The 16,212-nt window shown below is 39.3% G+C and overlaps 1 protein-coding gene across 1 annotated transcript in view; it reads right to left on the minus strand.

The window, feature by feature from the left end:
* The window catches only part of RB1 (RB transcriptional corepressor 1), a gene marked incomplete at its 5' end in the record, with an annotated part of 50,928 nt that extends 35,171 nt beyond the window's left edge, over positions 1–15,757 (minus strand). The window contains 4 exons of the mRNA XM_010177198.2: positions 14,995–15,197; positions 15,417–15,493; positions 15,571–15,593; positions 15,692–15,757. Coding sequence (XP_010175500.1) covers positions 14,995–15,197; positions 15,417–15,493; positions 15,571–15,593; positions 15,692–15,757 — 369 coding nt within the window. The remainder of the gene's footprint in view (positions 1–14,994; positions 15,198–15,416; positions 15,494–15,570; positions 15,594–15,691) is intronic.
* Between the last annotated feature and the right edge of the window lie 455 nt (positions 15,758–16,212).

The following is a 16,212-nucleotide window of genomic DNA, read 5'->3' on the forward strand; positions in this document are numbered from 1 at the left end:
ACAGTAAAAGCAGCAGCATCTGTAATTTAGAGAATCTGTCCATTACTTGAGAAATTCCTGATCTGACTGATTCAGAGGAGGGGGAGTGAACCTGTACCTCCCACAACAAGCTGATATAAAGCCAAGCTACCAGCTATTCAAGACTAGATGAGGTTTTCTCCACCTTTTCCAGTTCCGCAACAAGATTATCCTGGAGAGCTGTGGATGGAGCAATGTTTTCACTGGTACATTCCTGAACAGCCACATTCCTTCTGTCTGCTTCTGCCTTTGATACCAGCTCTTCTGTCTCTCTGGTAAGAGCTAATACCAAAATTTAAATCTAGATGAGGAGTTATGCTTCTAAGTCATGCCTAGGTATCTCACATTAAGAAGGCTTATATTGTCAGAGCTCCTGAGCATCTCAATGTGTTGCATCCAGTACTTCCTTAAAGTATGTTATTTTTAGTCATATGCCTATTCGGGGGGGGGTTAGGAGTTCAGTTTTAAGATCAAAACTCACAAATTTTTTCTCTGTAGTCTTGGTTTCTTCATCTACAGATGAACAGAGTGCAGATACTGCACATTTACCATAAAAATAAAAACAATGAAAATTTAGTTGATTCCAAGCATTTTTTTTTTTTTTAATCTAAACCAAGGTAGGAAGCCATTGATAGCTAGATGATTTAACCAGCAGTTTCAAAAGACGGGGATAAAGAAACAAACTTTCTATCAACATGCCTGATTTACCTCAACATACCATGACTTTAAAAGCAAAAGAAAACATACAAAAAAACGCCCAACTATCTATACATAGATGATACTTCAGGAAGGTTAAGAAATCCTTAACTGGAATCAACCTCCAAACTTTTATTTCTTACGAAAGTAACCTCAGTCATAAAAAATGCAAAGATTGAAAAAGAGCTTGCGAGATCAAGTAGAAGATATGAATGGCTGTACTGGATCAGACCCCAAACATTCAGATAATCTACAATCCTGCCTCCAACAGTGGCCAAAGCTGGATGCCTGGGGAAGAAGATAACAGTAGGAGAGGCAAACAAGGCTTTCTCTTGTCCAAGTGCTGTCACACTTCACCAGTTTTATCTCAAGACTTTCTGGGTCAGATGCGTTTGTGTGTTCAGCAACACTAAAAACGCCTCTTCTGTGAGCTTGTCTTGTCTCTCTTTGAACTTGTGTAAACTTTTTAACGTCCACAGCGTTATGCAGTAAAAAGTTCATATTGTGTGTCTGTGTGGAGAGGGAACAAAACTAAAAAAAACCCCCAAAGCTCCTTTTGTTTCAAATCCACTAGTTTCATTACTGCCTCCTCATTTCTTTTGGAAGAGGCAAGGAGCACTTGATTGCCATTCAGCCTTTCCATATCTCTCCTAATTATAAAGCCTTCTGTCATCTCTTGCAAATGAGAAAGTGATTTTCATTTGTAATTTCAACCAGCATTGTTGCCAAAGATGAGATTTTCAGAATTACATAAAGAACTCAGATACAACTACAGTGAACCCAGCAAGGTTCACTTTCAGACTGATAATTCTGAAAAAATCTCACTTCAGCATAGTAACCTCTAGCATTACTTATCCTTCCGAGTTATTTCCTAGGAGTTTTATCAATGAAGAGCAATTTGTTTGTACTTTTCCAGCAGTAAATGTAATATTATAATATTCTTGCACCTGGGTAGACCTGTAAATCTTGACAAGTTCCCTTTTTTTCTAGATTATTATCTATATATCTATTTATACCTGAGGGTTACTGGCATTTGAGCATCAGTGACAAAATGAAAGAGGATATGTTTCAAAAGCTAGGCATAACATAAATCAGAACAATTCTAAATCTAGAAGTTTTAAATGCTTGGACTGCATTTGTTATCCAGCTATCAGAGTGCTGAGAAAAATTGTGTAAATACAACTGACAATCACTGAATTAGCACATTTTTAGAACCTACTCAATAAAGCTCATTTAAGATTAATGCAAATTCAGAAAGCCACGCTTGCACAGTCTAATACTTCTGCAAGAAGTTAGATGGAGAAGTTTGTTCCAATCCTCTTAATTCTGCTTTGACATTGAAGCCTTTCACATTTATCACCTCCTCCCAACCCAGTTCCTGTTATACAACTGCTTATAAAGCAAGTCCAGCTTTTCCCTGTAAGAAAACTGAACTTATCACAAAATTAAAACAAACAAAAAGAACCCTGCAAACATCATCTGGTCTTCTATAAAACCTACCATTTTGTTGGGAAACTAAAAATTCCACAATTTAGATTTGAAATATTTTTTTTTTCTATTTCACAAGCAGTCTGTCCACTCTAGTTAGAACTAAAAGCTGTCCTGCACTAAGAAGGGATGTTTGCTACAGTTTAAACATGAGCACCAAACCACAAGCAATGACAAAGGCAGGCCTCTAACAAGAAGTTCCTATCTTTTTATGAAGAGATAAAAGAGTACTTTTCACACACATAGCTTTAAGATTTGCCCTAACGCCACCCTTTTAAACAGTGACTTGCTGCCTTAAAGAAAAAAATTCTTAAGTAACAATGCTAGTAAAAGAGGCACTCAAAATTGATGCTATTATCTTGGGCATAATATTAAGTCTATCTCACATGAAAACAACTTTGGCTAAGTTAACTCCACTGCTTTTCAGATGAATTCTGCAAAAATTGCTGGTTTATAAAAGGAAGTAAATTGTACTCATTAGTTGCAAGTCTTCACCCTTCTGTAAAATTATACAACATTATATCTACTAGTTTTTGGAAATCTGTTCTGGTAAGCACTTTCTAAAAGCAACTACTAATATAATACAAACTGAAGACACTCCTGATCAGTAAGCAGTGATACTGAATTACAAAAAAAAAAAAATTACCATTCATCACAGCATCAAGAACTACACTTGACTGAAGTTGGAAGTGTCTACAATAAAACTTTGATGCTTTTATGAAGTAATGAAAAAAGTACCCACAGCATTGCAGATATTTCTTAATGGAGAAATTTGTTAAGTATATAGCAAAACATGACAAAGAAATGAGAATACAGATAGTGAAGCAAGCAGCAAAATATCTGCCTTTTCAGCCCTAACAGAAATATAATTCATTAATGAAACCAAATCCAAAAACTCTCTATTTGTTCACTTAAGTTATTTAACACTTTTTATGTGTGAAAGAAACTTTACCATGCTCGCATTGTGTTTCACAGATGCCTGGGGGTGGGTAAGCACAAAAAAAAAAATAGCAGCTATTTCTGCAAGTTCCTCTGAGCTGCTGGAAGGTGCAAGAGGCCCAGAGAGAGGGCCTGTTCTGGGCAGCCTAACTCCTGAACAGGAAGGACAGGGTGATGATGGTTCAAGTATTTACCCAAACCAAGTTCAGAATAGGCACAGTCTAACTGCGTAAGCCTGAAGTCTCTGCTCAGTGGCTCAGGAGAACACCACGCACACAGGTGCAGACGTTAGTGGCACAGCACTCAGCTGTACCACAGGCACCTACCAGCCTGCACCCAACCCATCCTGGCAAGCAAACCCAACTCAAACAAAGAGCTTCAACAAAACCTAGAGGGATTACGTTTCTGAAGGATGCCTACTCAACAGTTGTTAACAGGAGGATCCTCATCCCTAACAAGGACTTTTTATTGCTGGAAAGTTACTGTAAGACATACAGTCAGTGATACAAACATAAGACTGAAATACCAAACATTTATATATAAAAGGAGGCACAAAAGCACCTATTTGGGAAAAAAAAAAAAAAAAACAAACCAAAACCACACCCACAAAACCAAAAAACACATACAAAACAAACCTCATGCATTTCTGCGTGCAATAACTTAAAAAGAAAACACAGCAAGCAGAGAGACAAAAATCCACTTCCAACGCCATACAATTTGGCAGTTTGGTCTACCTATTACACCCTTAAGAGCTTGAAAATTGAGCACACAGCTGGAAAAACCCTCCACATTAGACTATGTGTTTGGCACCTACTTTGCTTCCTAACAGAAGCTAATTCTATCTTCCATAGAAAAGTTAACAACAGAATGGCTCAAATAACATAGCAATAAGAATAGAAAGAGCAAGAAAAGCTTATGATAGTTATTCAGGACTGTGGCTCAGATGAAATAAGCAAGACCAAAAAAAAAACCCCAAACAAAACAAAATTTCATTCTACCCATTTCATCAGCTTTGTTTCACTACAAAGATTCACAAAACTACAAAATTAGAGAGCATAATCCCATCCAAGGAAGAAGCAGCAGGGATATGGTGGGAGAATTTAACCCAAACATTATTTACTTTTATATTTAAGGAGGCAGCCACAACAAATTTGCCCCAATTCAGCAAGATTTACAACACTAAAGAACTGCAAGTATCTCCCTGAATTCTAATAGCTTTTTCCTCATGGGCAACCTGTAAACATTCCTACAAAGTATCTGCAAAGCAGATACTGCAATGCTGCAGAATGAGAAGTTGAAAATCAAACTATCTAGAAACAGAGCAGGACTAAAATGAAAGTCCTACAACTGTGGTATGAGCACCAAAACATTGGACAATATAAAAAAAACCAACCAAACAAAAAAAGCAAAAAAAACCCCCACCCTTGAAAAGTAAGGATTCCCAGAAAACTATTTCACTATTTTTTGTTAAAATGCTACTAATAATCAGGGCAATCTTAAGGAAAAAAAGATTTAAAAACATATATCAAGTTAACCAAGTCTTATTTCTGTGGCTAATAGACAGGCAAGATTATACCACACCAACAGAACTGCAAGCTCCACTGAGGACACACTATAAAACCCAGCTCCCTGTTACAGCTGTACATCTACAGTCAGAGAGATCACGTCACATCCTCTGCTTCCGTAGCCACGCTGGGAAGAGTACATGACCTCTGCACGAAGAGAAACCACAACAGAGACTATACGTGAGAGATACAGCACAAGTAGCCATTTAAAGCAAAACCTGAAATAATTAAATAACTACCTCTTGCTAATGTCTCCTTAATGCTGAAAGGAAGGAGGAAACACCGTTATGAGAACTAATATTAAGCATATATGATTCACGTCTACTAACCTTAACAAACACTATACATCTAATATAGGTTTGTCATTGAGACAGATGCTCTCTACAGTCAGTGGAGAGGTATCTTCAGAAAGTGAATAATCCCATTGAAAAATATCTGATTAAAATAAATAGAATTAATTTCTTTTTGGAAGTGCAGCTCTATCTCAAATATAGAGGGAACCTAAATACCGAAATTATAGAAGTATAACAATGTAGGACTCATATCATAAGAGTAACTCTATAGTTTAAAGCAATAGATTAAGTAAAGAAAAACTTATATCCTTAATCAAGAATGGCATCCAAATCTCACAGAATGAAAACTCTGCATAGTTGCTGTGTCTTAAGTAATCCCTTTGGTCGTGTTTTTACTTGAATCAAAACAGCATCTTAAGGGTTGGGCTGACTTGATATACCTGCAACAGATAAATCCATTAATACTGTGCTAACAAACAGTATCTTACAACCCTAGTGAGTGTTTTGGATGCTCAGTGAGTGCCTACCAAGAAGTGAACACCTTGCCAACACAGACAAAAGCAGGAAACACAAGACCTTGGCTTTAAGTGTTCTGATTTCTCTTCCAGTAGCCTAGAGGATTTGTTCGGATGGTAACACCCAAGCATGAATAACAGCTTGAGTCATCTTCACAATAAATAGGAGTGGCAGGGAAGATTTTCAAAGTGATGGTGCAGACAGTGAAGACTATCATTTGGTATTCCAAAACTTCCTGGTTTTTCAACTTGCCTTCAGCTGTTAAGGCAGATAAAAGTTTCAAGCCTCAAAAAGCACAGCACAATTTCTATAAAAGGAAACTCTTCAGGAGTACTAGAAAGGCATGGGAGAAACTCTTGCATGTTTTATTTATGCATTTTTTAAAAATTGTGTGTGTATATATATGCTTGAACCAAAAAAGCATATAAACACATATATTTTTTATATGATACTACATAGTATATTCACAAATACCATCTTAGATACTCCTAAGAATGCACCTTGTATGATAAAGGCAAAATCATAGAAGGCTTCCCAGCTGTGACAACTGAAGTGTCAGAGCTAATTCATTACCTTATTTAAAAAGAAAAAAACAAAACACCAAAACAAACACACACATGCAGCAGAACCAGTATGATCCAAGCAGTATGACCACTCTCTCATTACACATGCTTCTGGAACACACTTGTGATGCAAGCAGAAATATATTTAGTATGTGCAGACAGAAAACCTCACATCAATTCTCAGTTCCTTCTTCAAGATTAAAGCTGCAACCTCCTAACACTAACTTTTTCCAAAGGAGCACAGTGAGCACATGAAATGGCATAGTTTGGTGACCCTTAGAACACTTTTTCCCCTGTAAGAAAAATCCTAGAAAATTCCACATTAGAAATCATTGTCCATAGCAACCTCCATGCTGAGACAGGATACCAGGTGCCTAAAATCCAGATCACAGGAGATGGGTGTTGTCTGCAAGAATAATCTGCAGTTCCTGAGGTGCTTGTCTTTACATCAGTGACATTCCCTAGGTGGTTCATATCCTGCCAGTGAGCGTGCTTGCAAGTGTTGTCGTTCTGGATAAGCCAAGCATTTTTTTGTGCCTAAGGCTGTCCCTCATTCAAAAATTAGGTATTCCCATATCTAAGGAAAGACAAAATTTAAGAGACATGAAAGGACTATGTCTGACATACACTAGCTTTTCTAAGAGAAACCGGCTGCTGTGCAGAGACATGTATGAGTCCCAGAGCCTAGAGGAGAAGAGTACGGGAAAGCGTGACTCATTTGCCAACGCTGAAGTCACGCATGTGGTTGAGCCCACAACTACGTCTCCAGTCAGTAGCACAACGAGCCACGGCCTGTCCTAAAGCCTTGAGGGCAAGTGGCAAAGCACAGCTTGCACCCACACAGCTAAACTTTCTCCAGTTCTAATCCATACTAACAGTTGAAAATAGTCCCTGAGCTGCATCATGCCCCAAATCTTGTCTAGGCATTGTCCAGAGGAGTGCTGACAAATGCCAAGACATGTCAGGAAACATGTTACTGATGAAACACCACTGATGACTGTGGGGCAGTACTCAAGCCCAAACTATTGTCCCTCTGAGGTCAATAGTACTGTTGCCAGCTGGCCTTACTTGGTTGCCTATCAACAAGGTTTTAGAGTCATTCTTCTAATACAACGGTAAATGACTTATCCAGTAACCTACTGTATAAAATGTTGACAATGTGACCATTCCTACTTCTTCCAGTTTTAAAAGAAATTACTTAAGATGTTGAAGTCCAAGAGAGGACTTCAAACTGCATGTAGACACCTACCTCCAGAAGATGTGTAGGACTTCAGACATAAACCTAATAGAAAACACTACTGAGAAGGATACATACCACAAGAAAATATACTAACTCCCATTCCTAAATGCTCAATTCCTCCTTACAAGGAGCACAGAAACCTAATTTGAAATTGTATGCTGCATTCAAGGAAAGAGACACCAAGCACTCGAGTATGGTGAGCTCCACAATAACTGTGTCCTTGCACAATCAAAGACTAGGGGGCTGAATAGTTAAGCCTGTACTACACCAAAGTACTAAGGAGTACTTGCTTATCTGTAACTTCCTACCACTTTACCCTGACCTGGATCTGTCTAACACTTTTTAAGCAAATCTTAAACATACCTATTTAATTTTTTTCTCCTTACTGCACAATCAAAGTAGGTCTGCTGTTATTCCAGCTCAGTGAGTTTGTCACAGTAATGCAATAAAATATATTCTTTGGGAGTACACGATTTTCCTCAGGAAGGCATTTCTGCCACAATGAGCCGCATAATTTAAAACCAATGTAAGTCTTTGGTGTGGGATGAGGTATCTGAGTATAAACATTAACTACAGAGTTAGTTGACAAATACTTATTGCAAACACTGGGTTACATTAAATCAACAATACATGATAAAACAGTACTGTAGATTTCATTGCAAATGTTTAATTGACAATGGAAACCACAGAGAAGAAGGAGCTGATAAAGGAGAATCATTATGGGGCACAGTTTAGGCAATGCTACATGGAAGAATTTATAAATAAAGGAAAGCACTCTTTACTTCTGATCATGTTTTAACCATTAAGAGAAGTAATCTTGTAGAGCTCTCTTCATCACACAATGGTAGGGGTTGGATGGGACCTCTGGAGATCATCTAGTCCAACTCCCCAGCCAAAGCAAGTCCGTCTAGAGCAGGCTGCACAGGAATGCATCCATGCAGGTTTTGGAAACAAGCCAATATTTTTTTTTATCTTGCATCAGTTACTAATGCTCAAAACCACATTACAACTCTAAACCACAACACATATCAATATTGGTGTTCCTTCTTCCTTTGAAAAATACAAACACCAATTAGGATAGCAAGTGTTAAAGAGCAATACAGCCAAAGAAGGCTACAGTGTCAACAGCTGCAGCGAGATGCACTGCTTTGGTTCAACATCTATTTGTCCCTGTCCCAGTTTTTAGTCCCTGTAAGGGACTCACATATAAACAAACACCAAAAAAACAGTTGAAATTAGTAGACCAAATCAGATTGTGAATAAACTCTCTTTAGCCTGCCACAGCACACCTTCTCATTCTGTTGTGGGCTTGTAGAAGGTGACACAGTTGCCTCTCATCCCTGTTAACAGCAAAAGCTACCAGGTAACTTTTTTAAAACTGCAGTGCTCCGAGGAATACCCCTTGGACTCCTACTGCTCATGTGGATGAGTTAACAATAGAACATTTTACTCTGTAGAGCTAACCAGGAAAGTGTGGCCACGCTTCTTTCTCTAACCCTCCTGACTGGGCTGGCATGAATCACCTGATCTTTGGACAAGGCTGCAGTTGGTCTGCAACTCCAGTACATAGAACAAGACACTTTCACTACCCCAGCACTGGGCAGCCGAAGTTTGACTGAGCAGAAGGGCTTCATGCATCTTATCTCTGGCCCACCAAAGGCTGGCTTGCAGAAAAAGTATTTTGTAGCATGGTCCAAATTATTTTAAGTATGCCGAATGTGATTATTTAGAACATGTGTATGGTCCACACTCTTCACCTACTGTACATGTGAAAAGGCATTTGCAAGAAGTGCATTCTCTAAGCAGTAGAATGAAAGAAATCCATCTTGATTGCTGCTCCCCATTCACAGCTTATGAGCAGAGTACAAGCTGAAAGGCAGTGAAATACAACTGGATTGCTTTGCAGATACAGATAATAAAGATGGATACTCCATAGGTGTTTACTTTCGTGAATGACACAGCTAAAATAAACACACTAAACCTAAGTCACACTGTTCCCAGAAACAATGCATTTAAGATATTACAGATATCTTCACTCTTGAAATATGCTGTGAAAATTGATAGAATTTGTATTTGATTTGCCTGCACTGAAAGCCTGCTCTTCCTTGTTTCTTCCTAACACACTGCAGCAAGCAGCGACATTTTAGTCAAATATGTGACATGGCAGTTGACAAGGCTTTCTCTAAGGAAAATTCAGAGATTCTGGAATCCGTTAACACAACCTTCATTTGAGCTATTCAAAACAATTACTTCTTTGGCTGGCCAAAAGAGAGATCAGTTTGACAGAATTATAGAAAAGGCTGAGCATGAACAACCAGGCTGGCAGGTAAACAAGCTACCCCTTTCACAGGCAAAAGATTTTAACTATGCCAGAGTTAAAAACATATTTACCTAAATATGATAAAAATTAAGCAAAGGCTATAGGCACCTTTATTTTTGAGTCTAAAGAAATTTCAGTTGTCTTTATTTAAAGTTATGAAATTAAAATAGTGCCCAAAATATCATAGTGAGATGAAGCACAAATGTTCTACGGTAAATAAAGATTATCATGAGGTATATTTCTATTTTACCAATAGAAATTATGCAGCATTATTAACATATTCAAAACTGATCTCCACATTTGTAACTGTAAGCATCATAGCCTCATTGGTAAATAATATCTGAGTGGATTAATGGGACTTCTCCCTCCAGGGTTCAATAAAGATTTAAGGAAAAGTAAGTACTTTCCACATGACTTAGCAAGTATGGACACTTGCCCCTTTTCCAAATTAAGAATTATTGAAAAGAATCTTCAACTTTTTTTCTACCCTTTATTTTGTCTGGCTATGCTTTTTTCATTAAAAGAAAGGATGACCTAGAAAAGTTTCATCTCCTTCCTAAAGTACAGATGACTAAATCAGCTAGCTATGCAAAAGCAGTAAACATATTCACAATGACTAGCAAAGGAGTGATATATTATCTTCAGATACAAGTAAGAAACAGAATCCTTCACATTCATTTGATACAGCTTCCAAAATCAGATAAAGGTCAGATACACTTAAGATTTTTTTCTTCAGAGAAATTATGCAAGGCACTTTTCCTCACAAAAGCTTTGTGACAAGTACAACTACAATAAATTCAAGCTATTCTGTATTCAATTGCTCAGTCTTTTTAAATCTCATACTGGAGTCCTGCTTCCTAAAGCAGCCAGGAGAATGAGGAAAGACCAGATAAATACAAACCTGACTTTCCAAAGAGCAGAAAAGTCTTGTAATGAAATGTACTACCTATGGGGGAAGGTAAGAACTGAACAAAAATACATGGCAAATAACTGCGGGAATTAAGAGTTGCATTATCCAAGTATTTGTAATTATTTTTCAAATGTTTCTATTCTTATTTACCAACCAAGAAGTTTTTTGCATAAGCTTTACTCATTCTGTGCTTTTCTTCATTTTTCTTAATTTTAACACTTTTTGGGGGAAAAAAACCCCAACCATTCTCTAACCATATTAGGAACCTCGAACCTTCTTGAGATTCCACCTTTTTTGGATTATCAGGTAATTTGTTTAAAATTAACCCAAAATAATCACTTATGGTGAGATATTATTTATGACTAAGCAGAAGTCATCTGGCTTTTCTCTCCTCCTTTACCAAGTATTTGGAGGTAAGAGATATTTATTGGTATTAACTACACTTCTCTAATTGCCTACCCCTTCTTGAGGGAATTACTAATTAAGCAGACACTTTGTAAACCTTGTACACTATTGCACGGAGACAATATCCAGGTAATGAACTGCAGAAGAACACGGTAAACCACTCCTTCATTCACTAGCTGAACCTTTAGTGCTGGGTCCTGCACTTGGGTCATAACAACCCCATGCAACACTACAGGCTTGGGGAGGAGTGGCTGGAAAGCTGCCCGGCAGAAAAGGGCCTGGGGGTGTTGATCGACAGTCAGCTGAACATGAGCCAGTAGTGTGCCCAGGTGGCCAAGGCCAGTAGCATCCTGGCCTGTATCAGAACTAGCGTGGCCAGTAGGAGCAGGGAAGTGACCATCCCCCCTCCCCCATACTTGACACTAGTGAGGCTGCACCTCAAGTACTGTGTTCAGTTTTGGGCCCCTCGCCACAAGAAGTGTGGTGTGTGTCCAAAGAAGGGCAACAAAGCTCGTGAAGGGTCTGGAGAACAAATCTTATGAGGAGTGTCTGAGGGAACTGGGGTTGTTTTAGCCTGGAGAAAAGAAGACCCAGGGGAGACCTTGTTGCTCTCTACAACTACCTGAAAGGAGGCTGTAGTGAGGTGGGGGTTGGTCTCTTCTCCTAAGTAACAAGTGATAGGGCAAGATGCAGGCAAGATGCAGTGGCCTCAAGTTGTGCCAGGGGAAGTTTAGATTGGATATTAGGAAAAATTTCTTCACCAAAAGGGTTATCAAGCATTGGAACAGGCTGCCCAGGGAAGTGGTGGAGTAACATCCCTGGAGGTATTTAAATATGTGGAGCTGTGGTGCTTGGGGACATGGTTGAGAGGTGGACTTGTCAGTGTTAGGTTTACAGCTGGACTCAATTATCTTAGAGGTCTTTTCCAACCAACACAATTCTATGATTCTTCCTGGGACACCTGACCTCAACAGCCTTGCAAGTCAGCCACAGGAGCATTTTCTTCCCTTGCTAGTAAGTTACACTTTTTGGACTAAAGCAGCCAATATTTAGATGTGAGGCACGTGGATTTTCTACACTAGGGTACTCATGGCTTTACATTTCTCTGTGCTGCCTTACAATGTACGGCCTCAGGTCTGTCACTGCAGTGACCCAGAGACTCAGCAAAACATTTTAGCACAGCTACCATTTCTCTGCTTCTCATCTCCTGAGCCAGCACTATGCAGCTTGCTGCTTACAGCTCGCAGCCTTTCCTTTACAGGCAGCTGGAGGAGGCAATGGAGGCCACTGCAGAATCACAGGGTAACTGCACACAGCTTCCCTCAGCTTTTGAGGGAACCTTGCTGTGCCCTCTAGTGACAAACCTCCAGCAAGAGGAGACTGCAGACAATCATGCACTTGAGGAGATCCAGGTGAGACACAAAGCACAGGTAAATGAAGCAGAAGGGCTCTCAGTTAATGGAAGAGGGTAGGTTTAGATTAGATATGAGGAAGAAATTCTTTCCTGTGAGGGTGGTGAGACACTGGAACAGGCTGCCCAAGGAAGTTGTGGATGCCCCCTCCCTGGAAGTGTTTAAGGCCAGGCTGGATGAGGCTTTGAGCAACCTGGTCTAGTGGAAGGTGATGCAGGGGGGTTGGAACTAGATGGTCTTTAAGGTCCCTTCCACCCCAAACCATTAAGAAGAGTGTGGCCAGCAGGTCGAGGGAGGTTCTCCTCCCCCTCTACTCTGCCCTGGTGAGGCCACATCTGGAGTACTGTGTCCAGTTCTGGGCTCCCCAGTTCAAGAAGGACAGGGGTCTTCTAGAGAGAGTCCAGTGGAGGGCCACATGGATGATAAGGGGCCTGAAGCATCTCCCATATGAGGAAAGGCTGAGAGAGCTGGGACTCTTCAGCCTGGAGAAGACTGAGGGGATCTTATCAATGTCTATGAATACCTGAAGTGTGGGAGCCAAGTGGATGGGGCCGGGCTCTTTTCAGTAGTACCCAGTGACAGGACAAGGGGCAATGCGCAAAAACTGGAACACTGAAAGTTCCAGAAAAATCTAAGGAAAAACTTCTTTACTGTGAGGGTGACAGAGCACTGGAACAGGCTGCCCAGAGAAGCTGTGGAGTCTCCATCTCTGGAGATGTTCAAAACCCACCTGGACGCTTTTCTGTGCAACCTGTTGTAGGGAACCCGCTGTAGCAGGGGGGTTGGACTAGATGATCTCCTGAGGTCCCTTCCAACCCCTATGATTCTCTGATTCTGTGATTTTGTTTACACTCAAATCAGCTATATAAACCACCCCAAAACAGTATCGAACACATATCTCTGTCGAGTCAAGAAGACAGATTCAATACATTAAAACACATTCAGATAGAGCACTTGAATTGATCCTGTGCTTGCTGTTGATGTTATAATTTGTTTCACAAAAGCCTGCAGCTATACCGATAATTTTTGAAAACACAGTGCTTTGGATTTTTCAGCCTGAAAGCCCAAGTCCAAATCAGGTTATTTGCATGTTCTGCATGAATTACTGTGCAGAAACTGGCAAATATGGCTTACTGCTGATCAAGCTTTAAGCTGACTTCAAACTTGTTTGCAGAAGGTAGCAGAAGCCACTTTTTGCTTCTAGAGAGTCAAATTTGGGTGTCTGTACCTCTGCCTTTTGTCCTCTGAAGGTTACAATTCTCAAACAAGCACTTTTCACATGCCTGCAAGCTTCTTAAAATACTGCCTGACTCTTGAAATACTGACTCATTTTCCCTGTTTCTGTAGGGTCCGGTAAAAGGCTCTCAGCCTCAAGTACTTTCAAGGCAGTCTCATTCAAAGAACAGCAAAACCACAAAGAAATTCATACAGCAATGGAGAGGCCATATGGCTTTCCCAAGACACCAAATATGCAAAAGCATTACAGAGGGGAAAATTTACACTCTGGTACAGCACTGCACCAGAAATCCTGGGGAACAGAGTGCCATGGTGATGAGCATGGAGTTGGGATACCCAACGGAAAGGTCACCTTCACAACAGTGCATATTCAGGGAGCTGCCTGACACGTGTCCATTGACTGTGTTGTCAAAGGCCGGCTGGCATCAGGAGGTCTGGTAAATTCAGTTGGAAGCATGGCAATTGCTTTCATACACCTTTGAGGCCAGCGTGCTCCTCCCGAGCCAGAAACTTGAGCACAGGTGGGGCTCTTGCTGCTCAGACACAACAGTGTTCCTCAAATCCAGGAGCATAACCCCACAGCCTGGTAAAGTATCACCAGCACTAGAAAACTGTTAACTTTTTAGGTGAAGTCATACACAAACCAAACACAGATTACCCTGAAAAGAAAACTTGCTTCACAATTAAACTATCCTATGGTATACTGTGTTCTTTAAACTTCAGAGAACTATATGATATGGGAGGGATTCTTAAAATGGTCTTTATGTCTCTGGTCAAAATTAGCAGTCTTTATAGTCTTATGTTTTGTGGCATTAATAGCATATTTTTGGTTTATAAGTAACATACAAGAAGAAAAGAAACAATGCTTGATTTACTGAGAACTCAACTGAAAAAAAAACCAACTTAACCTCCCAGCATTTTATTTTAATGGCATCCAAAAAATACCAGTGACTGAAGGAAGGACAATGCAAATAACTATTCTAAGTACTATTAGCAAACATATCAGATGTACAGAACTAAGGCCCTATTGCCAAGTGGGAAGAGCAACTGGATAAAAATTAACTTACAAATAAAAGCAGAGAATTTATTGCCTTGTCTTTGGCACCAAAATACCGTTTAAGGGTATTACCCTTAAGATTCATGCCAGACTAGGTAAGATGATGGCGTACAATCATGTAAATCAGCAGAGATTTGTCAGCTTCTTCCTCTGATATATCCCTTTTTTCAAAACCTAAAGACGTGCCAAAACTAATCTTGTTTTGTTCTTGTAATTTATTTTACTAGAAATAAATCTCACCGAGACCACAACTTATTTTACACAGTTGAGTGTGATTTCCTTTTTCTAGATCTGCATATTATACATGGATAAATACTACTTTAAAACATTACTTACAGATTGCCAAGCAAGAGACTCCATAATTCGATGTTCACAGCGTTCTAGATGCTTTATCATTTCCCTTGTTAGGCTTGGCTCCGCTTTAATAAAACTTTCAATCACCTTGTAGAAGTCAAAAGCTTTTAAATCAAATACATTAAGAATCCATGGGAAAGACAAGTTTGTTTCAGCACTGGTACCATCACTTTGTGAAGCATTTCCTGCAGGGAAGACAGACTAGCATTATCAAGAGTACTACATCCTTTCGCTTCTGATGTTTTTTCCTTTTGGTATTTATTGAATCATTGCTAGTTCAGAATTTTCTTGTGAGCATTTTTTTTTTTTTTTTTTACTATTTATTGTACTTTATGTATTAGGACAAATGGCAATCATTATCAGTAAAGAAAAAAAAACTATTTAGCACTTTTGATTCAACTTACTGCCATATGTAGCCATGACAACCTCAACAGCACATGCGAGAAGAGATGTGTGGAAGATGTTATCATTCAGAAGTTTGCTAAGGAGAAAGAAAGTTATTAACACTTGTCCTAACACTAAGATAGCAGACTTCTATAACAAGTTAGGGGCACATACCTAAAATTCTGCACTGATAGACGCTCTTAAAAGCTCTTCCTCCTGAAATATATAAATCAAACCAAACTTGTGTATATTCTTAGTATTTGTAAATGCAATGCCAGCACTAAGCTACCAGTACTAAACTTACCGACTTTAGCATAGCCTCCATTACTCTGTAATACAGGCGTACTCCAAGCTTATATCTCTGTTAAAAAAGAAATTTAAGAATGTTACAACAAGTTTTAACAGACTACAATGAGCAGATTCTTATTTACCAATAGCACTGGAGAGGTCTCAAATGCTACCAGGGTTTGTGACTACCCCAACTACATGAATACTGATTAGTCAAGTGTTTATGTCCATTCACAGCTAACAGGATAAAAACCAGCGCTGACAGATACGAGACCATGGAGTACAAACTTGGTTGGATTTGTTTTCCAAATCCTTGTTGAAAGCACAGCTCGCCTACTGATTTTATAAGGAAGTGAGTCACCTTGCACAGTTCTAGGCTAAGTTACCTCAATAACTGCAAATACGTGTTTCACTAAATATATTTTGCCAGCAATTTTCCCATTCTTCATTAATGTATTTCCAACATATTTCCATCCAGTTCCTTTTATAACAAGAATAATTTGTTGAATATTATTGTTACAGAGCTTT

Source organism: Antrostomus carolinensis, unplaced genomic scaffold, assembly GCF_000700745.2.
Source record: "Antrostomus carolinensis isolate BGI_N321 unplaced genomic scaffold, ASM70074v2 scaffold761, whole genome shotgun sequence".
Classification (NCBI taxonomy): domain Eukaryota; kingdom Metazoa; phylum Chordata; class Aves; order Caprimulgiformes; family Caprimulgidae; genus Antrostomus; species Antrostomus carolinensis.